At 44.4% G+C, this 21,918-nt stretch overlaps 1 protein-coding gene across 5 annotated transcripts in view; it reads right to left on the minus strand.

Annotated features, from left to right (window-relative positions):
• VSTM4 (V-set and transmembrane domain containing 4) overlaps nt 1–14,549 on the minus strand; it is a 126,436-nt gene extending 111,887 nt beyond the window's left edge. For 2 of the 5 annotated variants that reach the window (XR_008320245.1, XM_053312505.1), the window contains exon 1: nt 14,442–14,549. Coding sequence is in view for 4 of the 5 variants with exons in the window: in XM_053312505.1 (XP_053168480.1) it covers nt 14,442–14,499 (58 nt within the window). In the remaining variant the exon portion in view is untranslated. Of the gene's footprint in view, nt 1–13,611; nt 13,742–14,441 lie in introns of those variants that run through there. The other 3 variants (XM_053312504.1, XM_053312501.1, XM_053312503.1) reach the window with 3 other exon arrangements.
• Nucleotides 14,550–21,918: the final 7,369 nt, after the last annotated feature.

A 21,918-nucleotide genomic window follows, 5' to 3' on the forward strand; every position in this document is an offset into this window, starting at 1 on the left:
CAGCCTGACATGGACTTGGTAGCCCTTCGGAGTTACAAATCATTGAGGTACTTGTGGGTGGGGATGGACAGCAGAACAGGGTGAGGGGAGGGAACTGGCTTGCTTGAGCCTTTAACTGCTTATAATATCCTTGAGGTGGGCATTAAGGTTGGGAAGATGCCTCATTTTCTTGTATATGCCAACAGCAAACATAGGTGGTTGGATATAGTTTGGATGTTAAACAAGGCCACCCCAAAATAAGGTAGAGTTCATAGGGGACCCATGTATGGAGAAGTACACATAGGAACATAGGAAGCTGCCATATACAGAGTCAGACCATTGGTCTATCTAGCGCAGTATTGTCTACTCAGACTGGCAGTGGCTTCTCCAAGGTTGCAGGCAGGAATCTCTCTCAGCCCTATCTTGGAGATGCCAGGGAGGGAACTTGGAACCTTCAGCTCTTCCATCCCCTAAGGGGAATATCTTACAGTGCTCACAGTTGGTCTCCCATTCAACTGCAACCAGGGCAGACCCTGCTTAGCTAAGGGGACAACTTATGCTTGCTACCACAAGACCAAGACTCTCCTCTAATTTACACAAGCTTCTAAATTAAAAGAAACAAAAGAATTTGACATTTTGGAGAAATTGAAAAAACTTCTTATGAAGTATTTCTTCTTGTAGAATGATGCATGACACGCTTTATAAGACGTGGCTTTAAAATACTGTTGTTGCTTCTTGCCCATTATTCTTTCCAGGTGCTAACAACTATACAGTTATTGTATTCAAGATAATGAAAAGTATTAGATAAATACACTCTAATCCTATATAATATAGAGTTCTCAAATTATAGGTACATTTCAGCATTTGTGCCTCACTGAATCTTTATTAGAGGAACACACAGTCTGGGGCTTTCCTAGGGTTCTTTTTTGCTTGAATTGTTGCCTGCTTTCTTCTAGCTTGCCTTCCACTTTGGCCTGGAAAATGGTGGATATACTATCCTCTTGGTGTTACCCCCTGTTCATCTTGGACATATTCCCTCCAAGATGAGGGGCTACACAGCCCTCTTAATCTTGTTGAGCTTCATCTTGTTCGTTTTGACTCAGTGTTCAAGCCTGTCATGATTGGAGTGAATACTGATTCTATCTAAGTCAGGCATTTAAAAAAATGGACCTAGGAGCCAGCCAATGGACAAAATTACAGATGTTGTGACAGACATTGGGGGGGGGGAGTAAATGGGCTTTATCCTTTTTACAAGTAACAGACTTAGAATAAAAACAGAGCTGCCTGGGTCAAATATTGATTTTATTAAAGAACTCTACCTCTGAATAGTCTAGCCTAGGCACCACTAACCACCATGGCTCTCTTGTTCCTGGGATTTGTCAAGCCCTGGCCTAAGGTGCTAGCTACCCATCCGCTTCATGTCAACTGCAGATCTGAAAGCAGCTCCTTAACTCCCTCATCCATGTCATTTATAAGTGTGTTGAACACTTATAAATGACAAGAGCCCTGTGGCCTATTAGTACTACTACTACTACTACTACTACTACTACTACTATTTTAACTGCTTTATACCACTTAAACACAAGTTTCCAAAGTGGATTACATAGAAAAATGAATGAATATTCATTTGAATAATACTGAATATGTTCAATATCTTCCTCCTTGCCAACAAGGATAGCATGGCAGTTGTTCCATGCACATGCCATAAAGATTCCTAAAGATTCAAGAGTTTCCTCTTGAGGCCTTCCTATTTACTGACCTGACATTAAACAGCAATAGCTTTAGATACAAGGGATTTCACCAGGTTGCTGTTGGCTAAGAGAGACCCTAGAAATGACAGCAGACTGCAGAAGATCCTGCTAACTAAGCAAAGAGGCAACTTTTAAAGTGGCAATTTTCTCATACTGAGAGCAACTGGCCCTATCCAACCTCAGGACAGCATCTCTCGAGTGGCTGTTGGGTCTATCATATTTCTTTTAGATTATGAACCCTTGGGGGCAGGAAATCATCTTATTTATTTTATTATCTTTATTACTATCTTTATCTTATTTATTTTTCTACGTAAACTGCTTAGAAAGCTTTGGTTGAAAGGTGGTTTATAAATATCTGTAATAGTAGCAGTAGTAGTAATCTGATGTCTCTTTCCCTGTAATGGCCTGAATGTCTCCCACCACTGTATCTCCCTTTACTCAACATACAAGTACTATATGTGGTCGTGCCCCCACCCCACATTCTCCAAAAGTCTCCCCCTCTCACAAACACATACGAAAGTCCCCACCCCTCTCCTCACAGTAATCTTGATGACTAAAGAGCTACCAATTGGCTGATAAATTCCTGCTGTTACTCTCCTGCAACTGGTACTCAAGAGGTGGCCTATAGCCCTCCAACCAGTAGCCATTGATAGACCTCTACTCAATGCAGCTAGCCAAACCCCTCTTAAAGCCATCCAGGTCAATGTCTGTCTCCACATCTTGTGGCAGAGAATTCCACAAGTTGATTATGCGTTGTGTGAAAAAATACTTCTTTTTCTTGGTCCTCGATTTCCTGGCAATAAATTTCATATGACATGGAGAAGAATTTCTCTCTATCCACTAACTCCATACCATGCATGATTTTACTGACCTCTATTATGTCTCCACCCAGTCGTCTTTTTTCTAAACTAAACAACCCCCAGGTATTGTAGGCTTGCCTCATAAGTTGCTTTAAAGCCCCTGATCATCTTGGTTGCCCAATTCTGCACCTTTTCAAGTTCTACAATGTCCTTTTTAAGATGTGGTGACCAGAACTGTACACAGTACTCCAGGTGTGGCTGCACCATAGTTTTGTTAGAAGGGCATTATAATATTAGCAGGTTTGTTTTCAATCCCCTTCCTAATGATCCCTAGCATGGATTTGGCCTTTTTCACAGCTGCCGCACATTGAGTCAACACTCAAAGAGCTGTCCACCACGACCCCAAGATCCCTCACCTGGTCAGTCACCAACAGCTCAGATCCCATCAGCATATACTTGAAGTGGGGTTTTTTCGTACCAATGTGCATCACTTGACACTTTCCAACACTGAACCACATTTGCCATTTTGTCACCCACTCACCCAGTTTGGAGAAATACTTTTGGCGCTCTTCACAATCCATTATGAATTTCACTACCCGAAAGAGTTTGGTATCATCTGCAAATTTGGCCACCTCGCTGCTTACCCCTACTTTGAAATAATATATGAATAAATTAAAAAGCACTGGTCCCAGTACAGATCCCTGGGGGACCCCACTTCTTACAAATTACATTGTGAAAACTCTCCGTTTATCCCTACGCTCTGTTTCCTCTGTTTCAACCAGTTAGCAATCCATACATGTACTTGTCCCCTTATCCCATGACCACTAAGTTTCCTCAGGATTCTTTGATGAGGAACTTTGTTGAAAGCTTTTTGGAAGTCCAGGTAGACTATGTCAACTGGATCACCTTGATCCACACACTTGTTGACACTCTCAAAGAACTCCAAAAGTTTTGTGAGGCAAGATTTACCTTTGCAGAAGCCATGCTGGTTCTCCCCCAGCAAGGCCTGTTCTTTTACGTGCATTACAATTTTATCCTTGAAGATTCTTTCCATCAATTTGCCTGGAACGGATGTTAAATTAACCGGCCTGTAATTTCCCGGATTGCCCCTGGATCCCTTTTTTAAAATCAGTGTTACATTTGCTACTTTCCAGTCCTCCGGTACAGAGCCTGATTGCAGGGATAAGTTATATATTTCGGCAATTTCACATTTGAGTTCTTTGAGGACTCTTGGATGGATGCCACCCAGCCATGGCGATTTGTTACTTTTCAGTTTTTCCAGACAGTTTAGAACATCATCTCTTGTCACTTCTATCTGACTCAGTTCTTTAGCCTCCATCCCCAAAAGGCCTGGTTCAGGAACAGGTATATGCTCAGTTTCCTCTGCTGTGAAGACGGACACAAAGAACTCATTTAGCTTCTCTGCAACCTCCATATCCTCCTTAATAATACCTTTAACTCCCTCATTGTCTAATGGTCCAACCACCTCCCTGAGAGGTTTCCTGCTTCTCATGTATTTAAAAAAGTTTTTGCTATTCCCCTTGATACTTTTAGCTAAATGTTCCTCAAACTCTCTTTTTGCCTCCCTTATTGTCAACCTTGCATTTCTTTTGCCACCTTTCATTTCACTGCCACATGCAACTTTAGTCAATAATTTGTAATTGTTTTTATCTGCCGTGTTCAACTTCACTCTGCATTGTTAAAAAAACATTTTCTTTGGCTCGGTGAGCAACTAAAGTTTCAAGAAACTACTATGTATCTGAAATAGTAAGCCATTGATTTGCAAAAGATTACTGTACAGAGCAGAACAAAATATTGATAAAACTTCACGTAAAAGATAATCACATGTTTGAAGATGAAATACTTTTCTCAGTCATTCCTTCTGTTGTGGCCACAACAGTTCCAATGCCTATAATTTCGTATATTTTACCTTAAAAATCTAGAAGGAAACTTTTAAAAATGTAAATAAATATTAAGGTATAAGTAAATAATTTGCTTGAGTCTTAATGTCATCAGTTAAGCAATGGAGGGGACCGAGGGGAGTCACCATTGTTGGGCTGTGCTTAGGACATCAGTTGCCCTTAATCCAGCCCTGGCCTCAGGGGAAATAGTCCCTTCCCTAGACGTAACCTCAGAAGGCCAGTGATGTAGTTAGTTAAAGGGCAGAGCTTTCTCTCAGGCCATGATGTTCAAATACCACCACCACCCCTCTCTCTCTCCTTCCACTCTCCCTGATGTAATCCCAGCAAGAGCTCTTAGGGTGGATGATAGCTCCCTGGAGTGGTGTTCAGGATCACGTGAGGACCAGTTGTTGTTCTAGAGACCTTGGGCTGGCCTGACAGTTAGCTGTCAGGATCTTGCATTATCTCTATTTTTTGCCGCTGGAGAACTGTGTATATAAACCCTAAGCAGTCGGCAGGAAGGCAAATCAAGATCCTCATGACAAACACAACCCATTTCAATTCCAGAGAAGACTCTCAACAAGATTATTTGTAGGATTATTTGAATTTCAACAAGATTATTTGTGGGAGTTTGACCTAATGAACTGGCCAAAACTTCTAGTGCAGTATTTTGTCTACTGCAACATCAAAAAGGTACAATGTTTCAAGCAGGAAAATTCAGGACATCAGGAAAGTGATAGCCCCCAAACACAGACACTCCTTTCCCCATTTACAAGTTAGCACTTCATCAGTATTGCCAGATACTAGGGCTTCCCATTATCATCCCTTGACTCATTTTGCCTGGGGGAAAGCCTGGGAGGACTAGGATAATTTATGAAAATGATCCATGGAATGGAAGATATGTGAACTGGGCCTAACTGATGACTCAGATGGGAATCTAAATAGTTCAGTAGTACACTTAATGTCCTACCCTCAAGCTGATATCTCACATTCAAGAATTATTTGGGGATAGATTCAACATCTATAATATTTAGGGCTGCTTCACACATATGTACATCCCTTAAATTCTCTGATCACTCAACACTTAAGTGACTCCTCTGTCTTAACAAGACTCCATTGAATATGAAGCTGGCTTGTTCTGAGTCAGACAATTGGCCACCTAGGTGAGTATTCTTCACTGATTAGCCAGTGGCTCTCCAGGGTCTCAGGATGGGGTCTCTCTCCACCCTACCTGAAGATACCAGGGATTGAACCTGGACTTCCTGCATGAAAAGCACATGCTCTATCACTGAAATTTATGGCCCTCCCCAATGATATTTGTAAAGTGATATGACATGTATTTGCTGTCTACATATCATATTACCAAACATCAATTGATAACATGTGTGAGAGTGTGTGTGTGTGTGTGTACGCGCATGTGCACAAAAGCACATATACTGGCCCTATGATTGCAGCATGGTTATCACATGTGCTCACATGCATATAACGGCCTATGATTTCAACCTGAGCCCAGTAGTGTGGCCAGTGTCATGATCTGGCAGGAGTTCACTACCAGTACTGCTCAGACAAGATGGGAAATCTTCTCCTTCCTTTCTGGGGCTAGGTAAATGATACCCCTGACCTTGTCGAAGACCGCCCCCAGATACTGGAGTCTTTGTGTGGGTATCAATTGACTCTTTTGCTGGTTTACCACAAAACATGTAACGTGAGGAGCTCCAGCATCCTCTGGACATCCTTCTTGGCCTTCGGTAGTGAGTGTGAGCAGATAAGGGGATCATCCAGTTATGGATAGATGCAGACCCCCTTGGCCCTGATGTGGGCAATCAGTGCCACCATGATCTTCGTGAATACTCTGGGCGCCAAGGACAGGCCAAATGGCATTGCCCTGTATTGGTATTCCTGGTTGTCGAAGGCAAATCTGAGGAAGCACCGGTGGTCTGGATGAATCAGAATGTGGAGGTAAGCCTCTGACAGGTCCACTGATGTCAAGAACTCCCGGTCTCTTACAACTTCTTTTATTGTTCTAAGGGACTCCATCCTGAACGTGCGTTTCCTTATGTAGTGGTTCAGAGGTCTTAGGTTTAGGACTGCTCTCCATGATCTGTCTTTTGTGGGAACCAAGAACAACAGTGAGTATACGCCATGCCCAGACTGTTATCGGCACTCATTCTATTGCTCTGATCTGGACACGATGGTGTATGGCCTGTGCCATCTGTTGTCTCTTTTCCGGATTCTTGGGAACAGGCATGGGATGAAAACTGTTGGGGGAGGGATGAGAACTCCAGGGAAAGGCCATGAGAGACCATCTGGAGAACCCAATGGTCGGAGGTGGCTGTGGCCCAGGCTTCCTGGAATATTTGAAGCCTGCCCCTGACTGGTGCAGCATTATTGCCTGTGCTGTTGGAAAGTGGAGGATTGGAATTGCTTGTTGAAGGGTTGGCGAGCCCCTCCCCTCTTTCACTGTTGCCAGTGGGGATGGCTGGCTGGTCACTGGTTGTACTGGTGATAGTCACGAAAGGAGCCAGCTGACAAGTAGCTGGACTGTCTGAATGAAGGGTGAAAATTTCATGGTTGTCCCCCCGCCCTGAATGGTCTCTGGCTTGCCATCCTGGTGAAAGGCATCGCCTTCTTCTTGTCCTTGGTGTCCACTAGAACGGGCTCCATTGAGTCTCCAAACAACCTTGCCCCTTTAAAAAAAGTTGAGGCCATACTAAGCTTGGACATGGAATCCACCTTCCAGTGCTTCAGCCATAGGCAGCGTCGGACCACCACCACTGATACCATGGCTCTTGAAGCTTGCTGGATGTAGTCCAGACTGGAATCTGCCATGAACGCTGCAGCCTTGGCCATCTTGTTGATGCCTTGCCGTAACTTGGTATTCTCAGGTGGGAACAGCTTGTCCAGTTCCTTGGCCCAGAGGACCGATGCTCTGGCAAAGATCGAATTCGCTGCTGATGCTCTAACTACATTGGCTGAGGCCTCGTGAGCCTTTTTTTAAAAAAGGGACTCACACTTCTTGTCCTCAGGGGCCTTTAGTTGTTCATCTCCTTCTTTACTAAGTATGGTCCCCGATACCAGTTGCATGATCGAGGCATCTACCACTGGGGGGGCTAGCAAGGATGTCACCTCCTGTGGAACCGTGTAAAGCTTGTTATAAAACTGGGCCATAGACCTGTGGGAGAAGGGTGTGTTCCATTCGGCTATTAGGGTGGACAGGAACAGCTGGGGGAATGGAACTATATGTACAGGATTGGAGGTAGAAGGGAAGACCTCCTGGTCCAGCTCCCTCATTAATGGTGCGCCGTGCTTTGACCAGCAGAACCTCAAAATCTGCCTGAGTAAATAGGCGGGTTGAACTTGCTGTGTGTTGAGACAGCTCTCCCTCCTCAGATATCTCTCCTTCCTCTGTCCCAGAAGAGGAGTGTCCGGCCTCTTGGGGTTGGGGATGCATCCCTTCCTGTAGGAAGGGTGGTGCTTTGGGATATGCTCTGCTGCCTTGCCCCAGAATCTGCCTCCATTGTAAGGGTGGCACTTAAGGTCCTCAGCTCCCCCTCCAATAAGGAAGCCATAATGGCGTCGGCGGCATGGGCACGTTCCATTGGCTGGGATGGCAAAGCAAGGAGGGGAGAAAGGGCGGGAAATTACAAGTTGTGAAGGAGTGAGCAAAGGAGCTAAGTAGCTGCTGAAGGACTAGAATGGCTGGGAGAGTTTAGAAGGAAACAATAAGAACCAGGCACAGAGAAAAAACGGAGAACAAAGATCAAGGTTTAGACGGAGCTCTCTCTCTTGCTGCCAGTCCTGAGGCGACAGGAAAAGGAACTGGGAATTAGCTATCAGCCTAGCCCTCCAGGAAATCTTTGCTGTGATAACTTCCTGTCAATTCTGATAGCATGAAGGAAATACACTAACTAAAGGATGGGCTCCGATTACAGTGGAAAAATCCCCACTCTTCCTCCCTAGAGCGCAGAGCTATCCCATTTTCCAGGGAATGCTTCGAAGGTATATGACACAGCAAGCTTGCAGAACCTAAGCAGGTCTTGGTCTAGAAAGTGCCTGCCCCAAGGGGTGCTTGAATTCCATGATGGAAAAATTGTGTTTTTTTAAATGTACACATGGTCCTCACTATAATCCTGTGGGGAAGGTTAGGCTGAGGTCCAAATTAGATGATATGTGAGAGATAAATGGACCCTCCCCAGTGCTTTGTTATTTTATTTTTACTGAAAATCAGCCACAGGAGGCTAGCAGTTTCAGGAGAAGAGCAGGGAGAGGAGTCATTTAATCTTTTCCAAGCCTGCTTGTCAGCTCAAAATTGCCCTTTCCAAACTAGTTCCATTCAACAGTTGGCAGAGGAAGAGGGGTGGAGTCAGGGGCGTAGCAAGGTTGGAGTGGGCCTAGAGACGAGATTTTAAAATGCCCCCCCCCACTCAAAGTCCAGGGCCTCCGCACACCCCAGGCCCCCAAGGATTTAAGTCTGATACTTCAAAATAAGTATGCTGCCTCGAAATACATTTCACTGAATACACACACGCCACAATTATAGTGATATACATTGAGTACTATACATCTGTGCTACTTTTAATGCCTAGAACACACTAGAAAGACAAATTATTAAAATGGCCCCCTCGCTGCAGATTAGCAAAGGAGACTTTCAACCATGCAGGGTGAGCCTATGTTTGTTTTCTCAGAATTCTGAACAAATTCAGTCAAGTTTGATTCCAGGAGGTTTTTCACAGGAGGCTTTTAAAGCCCTTTAACACACCTCTCCTCTGGAATGGAGGTGCAGCATTCACATGGCCAGATTTACCCTGAAGTCCCTGCGAGTTACTGGGGAGCAGTTCACACACAAGAAAAATAAAATAAAAGCACCACACATGCTTCACAGTTCTCACTCAGACCTTCTGGGTTGCAAAACAACTTGAACATAAGTGTATTTATAAATGAATGAATGAATGAATAAAATAAATATAATACTGTTTGTTCCAATAGTTTTTGTAATTTTCTGCCATGAAACAAGCCACTTATAGGACTTTTTAGATAGTTTTTTTTTAAGCCAGCAAATTTTCCAAGCTGTTTTAAAATAAATATTCAGAGACTTCTCAGTCCCACCCCCCATATCAAAGCCCTATGGCAAGCAGATCCCTATATATCCGGGGGGGGGGGAGGTAACCACAAAAAGGAGTTCACACTCTACCTGGCAAATGCTGGGCAGGGCAGCAAGGGGTCTTCTGCTGCAGAGAACAGTGGTGGCCACTCTGGCCACCACCACATAATGGTGAGCTGCGTAATAAAGTACTACAAAAATGTTATAAGAAAAAAACAATGCATATATTCATTGGTAGGGCATCACATCAAATTACAACACTGATTTATTAACTGAAATGTTTACATTTTATGAGATGTTATGATCTAGAAACAGGGGTAAGCAGCAAGGTGGCCAGATTTGCAGATGATACCAAACTCTTTCAGGTAGTGAAATCCAAAATGGATTGTGAGGAGCTCCAAAAGGATCTCTCCAAACTGGGTGAGTGGGTGACAAAATGTTATATGAAAGAAACTCTGCATATATTCATTGGTAGTGCATCACATCAAATTACAACACTGATTTATTAACTGAAATGTTTACATCTGACGAGCGTCTTGAAAGGTGCAGTAATTTTAGAAAGAGGGAAAAGAGTTTGAGAACTTGGCAGTTTCAGTTGCAGCCCAACATGCTTGAGCTGCTCACTCATCCCCTTCCCCACCACAGAAAATTTGTGAATTTCTCAGCTGAAGTCAGGGTGTCTGTTATAGGGAGCTATGGCCACCTGTCTGAAGATTTCTTGGGGCAGAGTGAGAAAGATTATACACAAACCTAGGCTGGTGTAGTTTAGCAATAGGAGGCTGAGCTATAACCATAGACTCATTAGGTAGCCCTAGGCAAGCCACTCCCTTTTAGCCTCAGTTACCCAGCTGCAATATGGGGATAATTATACTTAACTTTAGGGTTGTTGTAAGGATTACATCAAGATAACGCTTATGAAGCACTTTTCACACTCAAAGCACTGTTCAAATGTTATGTACAGAGCATAACTCACAGATAAATGTGCATAGGTTTGGAAGGAAGGTGGGGGATATCTAAGTACGTACGTTTATTGTAGCCACAGGCCATAACACATATATTAAAGTATAATAAAACAACATAAAAGCATAAAGAAAACCAGATAAGATATAATAAGTATAAAATACAATTGACTAAACAGCATGCGTGGAAATAAAAAGAGATGATCCTAAATACCTAACAATGAGTGTAACTTGAGTAAGAGAGCTAGTCCTGGAACTACAACTTAGTCTAGAACTACAGCTAGATGTCTAGCAGGCTTAATAGTAAATTTTTCCAATTTTAAAAGACAAAAGCAAAAAAGGCTGCTTGATAACTAACATAAGGAAACACATCTGCCAGCAAGTAATTGACAGATTCTACTTATTCTATTTGCTGAGTGTTAATTGTCCATCTGAGTTTGGCTCTACTGGTACCAAAGACTACCAATTTTGTTTTACCATAGTTGATCTTCAACTTCTCCTCCTTGCAGGAATCAGCCAGTCTAACAAGCATTCATAGGAACATAGGAAACTACCATATTCTGAATCAGACCACAGGTCCATCTAGCTCAGTATTGTCTACACAGAATGGCAGCGGCTTCTCCAAGGTTGCAGGCAGGAATCTCTCTCAGCCCTATCCTGGAGATGCCATGGAGGGAACTTGGAACCTTCTGCTCTTCCCAAAGTGGCTCCATCCCCTAAAAGATGCTCACACATCAAGTGTTCACACATCAAGTCTCCCATTCATATGCAACCAACGTGGACCCTGCTTAGCTAAGGGGACAAGTCATGCTTGGTACCACAAGACCAGCTCTCCTCTCCTAAGGCTGATCACCTCTAAGCCTGATCTCAATGCAAGATATAAGTGCCATATCATCAGCACACATACATCAAGGTCGAGACTTTGCACGCATTAAGTGAAGGTGGTATCTCATTGGTGCAGTACGTCTTTTTAAAATGCTGGCCCTTGGCATGAGATAAGGGAAGGGTGCTATTTGGTGTTTTACCTCAGGCAGCAAAATATCTTGGGCTGGGACTGTGCACTAGTTTCATATATTTGTACAAATGAGGCAGATATCAAGACAGGAGTTCTCTGTCACTACTGCTAATATATGGGAACATCATTTATAGGTTCACAGAATTTCAGTTGGAAGGGACCTTGCAAGTCATCTAATACAACCCTTTGCTCAGTGCTCAAAACACAGATTATTACTGACCCATATTGTGATGCTAGCATTAATTTTAATTTCACATGGCACAGATATCTTTCTTTAATATTTCAACATTAAATATGTTGCATGGACACCAGGCACTTCCGGTCCACCACGGACTGTACACAGCGCCAGCAGGGGAAACGCGGTGGGTGTGGTGGTGGTAAGAGCACCCTCCCTGGTCCTTAAAGCTATCTCCCCCTCCACCTTTGAACCAGCCAACCCACCAGGCTTTTTAACCAGTTCGGAGGTCCATAAAAGGGCCTCTGAACCAGTTTGTGCACATCCCTAGTTTTCAGCTATGAAGCTCAGTTTGGGCAGCAGATAACACCACCTTCTCCATAATATTCTCTCACAAACCTGTAGACTACTGCCCTGAATCTAGGAGTCAAGATCATACAAAAGGAAAGAGCAAGGTGTCTTGTGTGGCTGCCTACAGAATTGTTAGACTGAGCATCTTCTGAAAGACAGTTTTGTCTTGATATAGCATAAGTTGCAGGTTCTTAGGATCAAACTAAGCTTGATGTAGGAGATCCATGAACACTCCCAATATATTTTTTAAAAATAAAATACAGTCATTTGGAAGGGACGTAAATCTGATTAGAACAGCATTGGAGGGAGTGCTTAACCCTTTCCCTGTAGAGGGAACCTTTTCCTGTCAAAATGAACTCTAGATGTTATCATGAATGGGGGAAAGTAAATATTTTTAACACTACAATGGAGAAGGAAGAGTCAAGGACATTTCCCCCATCAAACCACAGCTGCATGGGGTGGGGTGGCAAGGAGGGTTGGGATTCACTCAGCTACCATGGCTTTTTGTTTCACTCTTACACAAACACAGCAAGAACTCTGGAAACTAAAACTGGGGGAAAGCCCAATTTTAAAATGCAGTATGTTATTGCAAGGCTATACTCCCAGTGAATAAGCGAAGCAGAGTAAATAAAGATCATCATCACCTTATGTATTTTGTATCTTTGGGAACTAGAACAGATAACACTTCGCTGCAGCAGAAAGTTTGCAAGAAAATCTGGAGCACCCTTCCAAAGAGGCCGAGTGCGTTCATATTTTCTGGAGCAATTCTGTTGAGGTAGGTTCCCCTCAAAAGCGTAAAATAAGCGATGCGCTTAACTACATGGAGTGGAGATGTGCCACCGGGCCCTGCTGAGTATTCCCTCGAGTTTAAGGGCTCCATCTGTCCTTCACCCCTAGATGTTTATGGTGGATCACTGAAGCTGCAGGCCAGGAGCAGAACTGTTTCACTGCCACGTGAAGAGGCGCTCAGCAGCTCTCTTTTAAATTCAAGCTTACGTGGGCCGTCCTGAGGAGCAAGGACGCTTAGATCTCACGTGACGACTAGGCAGCGGATTTTACTTCTTTATCGCAAGAGAGAACTTTTCCTTGGGCAAGCAAGCTGCCTCTAGCAGAAACACTTACTTAAACACACACACACACACCTTGCACCGCCGTAAGCCTAGCTGGCTGCCCCCCTCATCAGCTCGCGGCCCTTGAAGAGCCAGATGAGCTTCTCGCAGAGACAACCGTGTGGGGACATGAAGACTTTGCCAGACAGGCCCACGGACCGACCAAATGTCTGGCGGAACCCACTTTTCCTCCGCCTTGGTTTCTCTCCAGGCAGATGTTGTTGCTGCTTGGATGCTCAGCAGCGGAAGAGCTCCGCTTCCTTCGGAGTAGTAATAGCTGCTCCTGTCCCCCGGAAACCTTTGATGAGCCACCACAACTAGAATGCCAGAGGCAGACCCAGGAGCAGAGAGCTGGGAAGGGATAGGGGAAGAGAGCGTCCCCGTCGCCAATCCGAGAGGGTGGGGTGGGGCGTCTGACCTCGCTGAGTCCCGGCCGCTACCAAGCCCGATCCATGCGTGCTCCTCCTTACCTGGCCAGGTCACTCCAGCAAGCAGCACCGTCAGGATCAGGAGACGCATCGCCCGCAGTGATGAGGAGGCTCCTCTTCCTCCGCCGTTGTTGTTGTTGTTGGGGCTCCCCCGCCAGCTCCACCCCCTCCCCTGATCTCCTGCTTCCTTCCCCGCCCCCTGAGCCTTCCCTCTTTTCTTTCTCCGCCCGACCGAGTTTTGGTGTTACTGCTACAGTCATGAACAAAAAAGTTTCAAACTTTGAAGTTTGCCTTGCAAAGGCGGCCCAAAAGCTCGGAACATCAATCCTGTTTGTCACCTTCCCTCATCGCTCTGCCTTCTGCATGGCACCGGGACGGTCCCTGTTCCTTAAAAGGTCTTGTTGAAAGAAAGCAACCCACACACTACTCACCCGCTTAAAATAACATAAATAAATAAAATCCAGTGATGTACGGCACCTCGGAAGGAAGGAAAGAAACTAAATCTCTCCTAAATGTCCCGATTTTGAGACAGGACATCCACGATCGATATGTATTGCTGATTTTGTCATTGCTCTTCAATCAAAACTCAGCATACAACATAAATCACAACTCAAAGTCATGCTAATTATATAGATTGCACTATAAAAGTCAATAAGTTCATGATGCCATCTTAGCACAAAAGCTTGGATCTCCCTACATGGAGAAACCCCAAATTTGCCACCACACTACAGCTTGTATTCATGTTTAATCAGGGGCGCCCCAGGCAAAGCCTGTGTTCTCTGCTGGCGCGCCCCAGGCAAAGCCTGCCAGGGTGCCGCACTCCCACCCCCGCAGCCTGCCTGGGCTGCTCACCCCACCTCCGCTCACCCCACCTCGGAGTTCTCTTGGCGACAGCAGGCAGTGGGCAGGCGGGTGGGCACAGGGAAGCATGCTTTGTGGCTGAGGCAGTGGTGGCGAGGAGATTGAGCAGGCAGGCGGTGGGGAACACTTGCCTCCCTGCCCTGCTTACCGTGAGAGCAGTAGGTGGAAGCAGCAGAGACGAGGAGGGCAGGCAGGTGTTCCTCATTAGGGATGTGGGCGTTTAAAATATTATCTAAACAAAGTTCAGGTTTGCACCTACAAGACTACACCATAGAAAGAGAAACAGGGCTACCAGTATTCCATAGTGTCCTTGGAACACAGGCTACCTCCAATGGAGGAGTGGCAGATCTTGGAAAGGGAAGAAGTTTTTCTTTTTCTTTTAAACTTTTATTTGATTTTTACTTTTAAAAAACTGCTGCTACTGGTGGCGGCGGCGGCGAGAGATTAAGCCTCTTCTCGCCGCAGCGAGGACGGCATTTTTAACTTCTAAATGCCGCCTGTGAAGGCTGTGATGAGCGCCAGGGGAGAAGGCTGCAGAGCACCCTTCACATTAAAATGCCCCTGCATGGAATGGGACTGGGAGGAAGGGAGGGAGGGAAGTTCCCCCATTTTACCTTAAGGAAGGCAGCTTCCGCTATGTGTAAGCATTGGAGCAAGGGAGAGCTCTTTCCAGTTCCCCTCTTCCCTCACAAATGAGTGGCATGTGGCAAAGCAGCCACTCATTTGGGGGAGCTCATTCCAGCTCCCCGCTCAAATGAGCACGTTTTTTGGACAAGAACAGACAAGTTCTAGTAATCAGCCTACTTTCCTTTCACTGTCTCTACAACTGGACTAAATGTGGTTCAAATCAAGGTCCACAAGTTAGATCTCTTGCACCTCAAATGTCCATGCATCTGCCATCTTGGATTGGGATGGATGGCATCATTACAAACGACACCATTGAGGTGTCCCTATGTATTCCTACAACTGTGCCCGATTTGGTTCATATTGGTCCAAGTGATGCAAAGTTTATGGGGGTGGGGGTGGGACGCACACACACACAAGGATGGACACACACACAGAATGCCAGGTGATCTCATAAGCTTGTTGGAAAGTAGGCTAAAAATACAGAGGTTGATGAATAATGCTCTCTCTCTCTCTCTCTCTCTCTCTCTCTGTATATATATAGTATTATTCATCAACCTCTGTATATGTCTTAATTTTAAAGGTGGATGGCTCTTTTAAGTAGGTTAGGAGAACAATTCCACCAAGCTGAGTCATTTTTCCCATGGCAGAACATAGAAACTGATACATTTCACAGTGTTGGAGTAACTTCTTAATTTTTCTTCAAAAACTCTGGAGGTATATTTAACATGCTTAATCAAGAAGCCAGACTATCAGCGCTACATAGGGAAAGACAGCAGTTCTAAAATATTTGTGTGGCTCTCACACTGGAGGAGCATACCTTTTCCTCCATCATCAGTTAAACAAATGAGCACAGAAAAAGACCTCTTCTGTTCCCAGCTTAAAGACCTCTTCTTTAAACTAGATAACACTGTTCTGTGGCTGGCAGATAAATAATGAGGGAGGAGGGAGGGAGGGAGGAGATAATCAACTGGTTTTTCTCACAGACTAATATGATGCCTGGTCTCAATGATGCCTGGTCTCAATTTTTCTATAAATAATACTTCCTTTATTTTCCCTTTTTGTGAATTCCTTTCAATCCCCCCCAAAAGATATTTTAATAGGCACTATGTTGCCTTCATGCTTTTTCCTCGTATGCATTGACAAGGGCTCTGTACACACCTCATATCTGCTAGATGTTCTCTGTATCTATCTTTCAGTGGTCTACTGGATTCTCCAATATGAAATGAAGTGCAACCTAAATATTGAATTTTATATCGTGCACCTTTCTTTCCACCTTTTGCTTCCTCCTGTTGACAAACTTCACAGTCTTGTGCATCATATCTCCTATCATACAGTTTGGAGTTAATGAATTGTTGTTTTACTTTTATTGGTTCTATACAAACCACATTCACTTTAATTCCTTGAATTTTCCAAGATTCTCTGGGTTTGCCATGTAAATCTAGCTGTAATAAATGGTATTTTAATGAATTTGCTCTTCTCCTTGAGACAGGCAATTCATACCCAGTCTTCCTAGTTAAGTTTTCTGCTTTCTCTTTAGATTTCTTTTGGTGTTCAACCATGGAGACATCCTCTGTTCTCTTTGTCACATTTTTCACAGTTTGTGTTTTCACTGTTTTGGGGTGTGCCGAATGATTCTTTCAAAAAATGTCTTTTTGGGCTGATTTTCTGTAGTGTTTGGTCTCTAAATAATTATTTCTTAATTTTAATTGCCTGGGTAGCAGGCCAAGAAAATAAAATTAGGTCCATGGCAGTAGAGTGGCACAACCTACCATGTGCCCACCATCTGAAACAACTGCCGCAGCATGCTTCAAGGTCCCTGTCTATTATTACAGTGGTTTGAGGGAAGTTCATATAAAATCCTGAGGATAGGGATGTGGAAACAGGTTCTAATTCAAACAGGTTCTAATTCAAACAGGTTCTGTTTGAAGGTTCGGACCCAAACCAAACAGGGCATTGAATTGGCAATGCCAGTCTGAGTTCGAACCAAACAAAGCCTGGTTATATTCGAACCAATTCATACTGGTTCAAATGTTTGATCTCCAAAGGAATTTCTCCCTCACCCCATGAACTTTGAGGTCACACAGAGTTCATTAGGTCACACACCGTTCCATGTTTTTGAATGGGGGAGAAGTTCCTATTCATTGCATTGAGACAATGAATCGTTTAAAAAACATGAACCCCACCAGCTTGGGCTTCCAGGAGGAGTTGTGGCACACTGTGCCTTGCTCCCAAACCCACTTTGGTGCCCAGGTACCCCCTCCTGGGGGCAGCTGAGGCATCCCCAAATCCCCATTTTTTCCCTATGGGAAAATGCAAAAAAAAATTTTAAAAAAATAATTTTTAAAAATTGCAGGAGTGTCCGATTGCTTTGGGGTTCAGTGTTTTGTACCCCTAGGTGCATAGGGAATTATGGGCCAGTTCACAACATGTAGAACTTTTTGGAACCAGTTCGATTTGGGTTCGAAGCCGAATCGAACCAGGGGGTTTCAAACAAACCATAACCGAACCTACCTACCCTGGTTCAAATTTAGTTTGAATTTGAACCAAACGGGCCAAGCTGGTTTTGTGCACACCACTACCCATGAAGATGCATGTCTCACATCCATTTTTTTTTATCACTACAACAGCAGGAAATGGAATTTTAACAATGCAATGATGTAGGTGGATGTGAGCTGGGATCTGATAGTTATTTTGTGTGGTCTACATGTAAAAATTTAGTCCTTTGTACAAGACCTAATTACTTAACACTTTACTCACAAGTGAATAAAACCCCTGTAGGTGCTTCACCAAGAAGCATCTTAGGCCTTTCTCCATTGACTGCTTTTTTAAAATTACACTTTTCAAGCTGCTTCATACACATGCCCTTCCAGTTCCAGATGTGTGTGTGTCAGGTTATGCAGCCCCTCATCACTTCTTCACCAGATTGCTGTCAATCAGACCTGCTTTGCTTAGAAGTAGCACTTCTTTCACTTAGAAGCAATTTTATTACCCACGTTCATTTGTAACAAATAGTTCCACTGGCGTGAATTATACATACATTATACATGATGATACATGATCATTATACATGATGATGTCCGTGTCGAGACTGCAGAAATCAGTTTTATGCAGGACAATCTGCATAACCACAGTTTACTATCATTGATTCTCATATATGCAATTAAATAGGTGAGAGACAAGGTCCAAGTACAATTTGCTGGCCAGGAGAAAAGCCTTTACATCGGCTTGTCTCAGTATTGCAGCCTGGCTGGAGCTTTAGTTCCCTCCTTACTGAGCGCTAATTTCTAACATCTGCCTAATTTCTAACATCTACCAGCCTGTCCCAAGTGTCTCCTGTGAGAGGAATGGCACAGGGGTTATTTAAGGAAGGGCTGTGCCAGCATGGCCAGCCAGTAGGCGAGTGCCAAAGGGGGCCGACCTTTGGGGTGGGACTGAGCACTGGGGGAGGTTATATTTCAGAGGAGGGGGTAGAGGTCTGGGTAGAGGTTGCTGGTTGCTATTGTACTGGGTTGTGCCAGGCCTTTTTGTAGGTATGTGTTTGGGCTCTCTTGAATGGGATGGTGCGGGTGGCGGGGGGTGCATCTGGTAGCTCCGGAGCAGCTATTACTGTAGTGGTGAGGAATAGAAGAATTGGAGCTGGCAGAGCAGTTGGCCATTATAGAGGAAGGGAAACCAACAGTTTAGTAAATGTTTCCACTTCCAACTGCCTTGTCAACTCTCAGGCCTAGTGGAGCAGCTCCAACTACCCACAGAGCCTGGCCTTACTCTTCTGCAATTCCAGGTCAGTTCAGAGTAAGACTGAAATTGATCATGGATGAGGAAGTTAACCTGGCATGTTTAACTGAGACCTGGCTAGGGGAGGCAAGTGGTCCAGTGTGGGCTCAGCTTCTCCCACCGGGTTACTCTGTTCTTAGTAGGCTAGGGGGAATGGGCAGGGGTGGGGTGGAGTGGCTGTGAATACTATCTCCCTTACCAGGGCCCCTGTGAGACAGCTGACTTATACTGAGTGTGTTCTTTCAGGCTGTGTACCAGGAATTCTGAGTCAGGAATTGGGGATTCTGTTGGTGTACCATCCATGCTGCTGCCCAACTGACTCCCTGATGGAGCTGGTCACGGAGTTGGTGTTGGAGTCTCCTAGCCACTTGGGGCTGGCTTGTCCTGTCAGATTCAAGCTGCATTCTCCTCCACTTGTCGCTCAGCCACTGAACCCCACCCCCAAAAGGAGCATCAGCACTCAAAAGGAGGAAACTGAAACTTCAGCCAGGTTGCAATGCTGAAATGGCCGATGTTCTGGCTTTTTCTTCTGGCCAGCAAGAAGGCGGGGAGAGGCGGGGAGGCTGTTGTTAATCTCACCCACGTGGCAGGGGAGATAAGTGGTCTGCTAATTTAATGGCAGGATTGTCCATGCAAAATGTCATCTCTCTCTGCTAGTCACTGGGAATCTCTTCTTTTAAAAAAGTTTCCAGCTTCCCCTGAGCATGTTCTAGGGTAAAAAGTAGTGCATTGTAATTTCTCTTGAGGTAGTGGGAGGAGGACAAAAGGCCTTTTGGTCCACGCTCCAAAATTACCTAAGTGGACCTCTGCTCTTAGTAAAGGATGAAAGGTCTGAATGTTTTTGGAGGCACTCTTTTTATTATTACTTCCTGTATTCCAAGGCTGAGCCATAGCATTCCTCTCAGATTCTGGGGATGATAAAAATGACGAAGACAGCATGTCTTTTAGAAGAAGAAAACCTGATCTATGGAACATTATCTAAAGATAGAAATTATCTGGTGCAACCTCAGTGCAGGGAAAGGAGTGATTTAAGTGAGGATTGGTAAGCATAATGTTTGGTTTAGCAACTGTACATTCCTGTTGTAGAAACACATGCTTCTCATCATGTGGAGAGGCCTTCTCTGTTCTCATTTGCTTTGCTAGCAGATCGAAGCTTAGTGTTCCTTTTCCAACATTAAATTTAGGAGTGGAAATCCAGACAACCCCATACTTAAAACACTGACTCACAAGAGTACTGTAGGATGCCAGAAAAACCCTTCTGGATCAGCCCCAAGGCCTATCTAATCCAGCATCCTGTTTCACACAGTGCAAGAGCTGAGGGCATGCCCTCTCTCCTACTGTTACTCCCCTCCTACTGGTATTCAGAGACATCTTGACAGTGAGGCTGGGGGTGGCCTATAGGCCTCAGACTAGAAGCCATTGACACCTGTCCTCCATGAATTTATATACAACTCTCTTAAAGCCATCCAGGCTGCCACCACATCTTGTGGCAGAAGATTCCATAAGTTGATTATGCATCATGTGGGGGGGGGAATACTACCTTTTGTAGGTATTAAATTTCTTGGAATTCAGTTTCATTAAAATTCTCTTTATCAATTTTCTCCATTGTTAATAGAACTGCTCCTGGGGAATTGGTGGAGACCCCTAAGCTACAGTTTAGGGTTGGGGAGGGGGGCGTGGTATTAGCTAGATTAAAATGGAGTAGAGCTTCAGTAATAGAAAGAAGTGAATAGAGAGGAGCAAAAATAAAATAAGGGTTTTAGGGGTACAGGAAGATAAAATAGTGATTAATAGGCAACAATACTTAAACTAACAAGACTAGCAAGGAGGGATGTGCACACATAAAAATTTGATTCAATTTGGGCCCAAATTGAATTACCCCTGATTTCTCCAAATCTGCCCCCCCCCGAATTTGATTTGATTTGATTTGGATCAATTCAGATAACTTATACATTTCAAAGGGACACCAACTTTGGGTGGTGGGCAGGTTGATGCCAACTATCACGCAAATTTCAAGGCACTTAGTTGATTTTTAATTATTATTATTTTAGTTTTGACATCAAAGAATCCAAACACATGAAAAATAGTGACCACAAATTTTTCTCCATAATTCCACTTCTACAAGGGCTAGAAAGCATGGTGGGGGTTTTTTTTAATGAAAGCTGGGAATCCGGGGAAATTAATAGGAGAGATCCAAATATTGAATTGATTCAAATTGAACCAGGTACGATTCAATTTGGACCTGAATCTAGCCAATGGACCACAGGAGCATTTTAGTCTATCTCAAAATCTCTCGAATCAGCTAGATTTGGGTACAAATCGATTTGTACCCAAACTGATTCACACATCCCTACTAGCAAGGCTAAGAGAGTAACAGAAATGTGTTACAGCTCACAAAGAGGCAGTTTGGCTTCAGTTTCCAAATTAAGTTCATTCAAAGCTGACAAGAGAGAAATGGACAGTTTTGGATTTTACAAGAAGTAGGAGGAAAGGGTGTAAGAGGTCATATACTATCTCAATCCTTCCTGGAGGGGTGCTGTAAACCCTTGCAGCTCAGTCATTACAGAGGGGCTTCTTTCCTCCGTGGAAGGCAAAACAGGAGGGGGTGGGGACCCAGGAGTAGTACTATAGACATACCTGGGAGGAGCGTAAGTAAGGTCAAGAAACTATGGGCAAGGTGAAGCCAGAGCCTAGTAAAGGCAAGTTGAAGCCCTACCCTTTGAAGGGCAATGGTGAGGGGAGGAGCTGAAAGCCCTCCACAGAACATGCCCAGGCATGCCCAGAGCAGCCCTCCTGTATCAGGAGGCTTACCCCCACCAACTGACATGTAAGGACCTATAGGAATTTGGGCCCACCCAGCCATTCATTGCGCTCTTATTGGTTGAAAAGGGATACCTTGGGACCATAAGTAGCACGCTCTGGTGTAGGTTTTTGAAAAAAGTGTCATTGTGCACTTTTGCAGAGAGGATGCCTGAGTTCAAGACAGCCTTGCACCTGTGAAACCTGGAAGGGGCCATTCCAGTTATAGTGTAATGAGGAGCCTCTCCTGCTCTCCATGAAAAATGGACAAGATCTGGACTCTGGAGC

This window comes from Hemicordylus capensis, chromosome 3 (assembly GCF_027244095.1).
Source record: "Hemicordylus capensis ecotype Gifberg chromosome 3, rHemCap1.1.pri, whole genome shotgun sequence".
NCBI classification, from domain to species: domain Eukaryota; kingdom Metazoa; phylum Chordata; class Lepidosauria; order Squamata; family Cordylidae; genus Hemicordylus; species Hemicordylus capensis.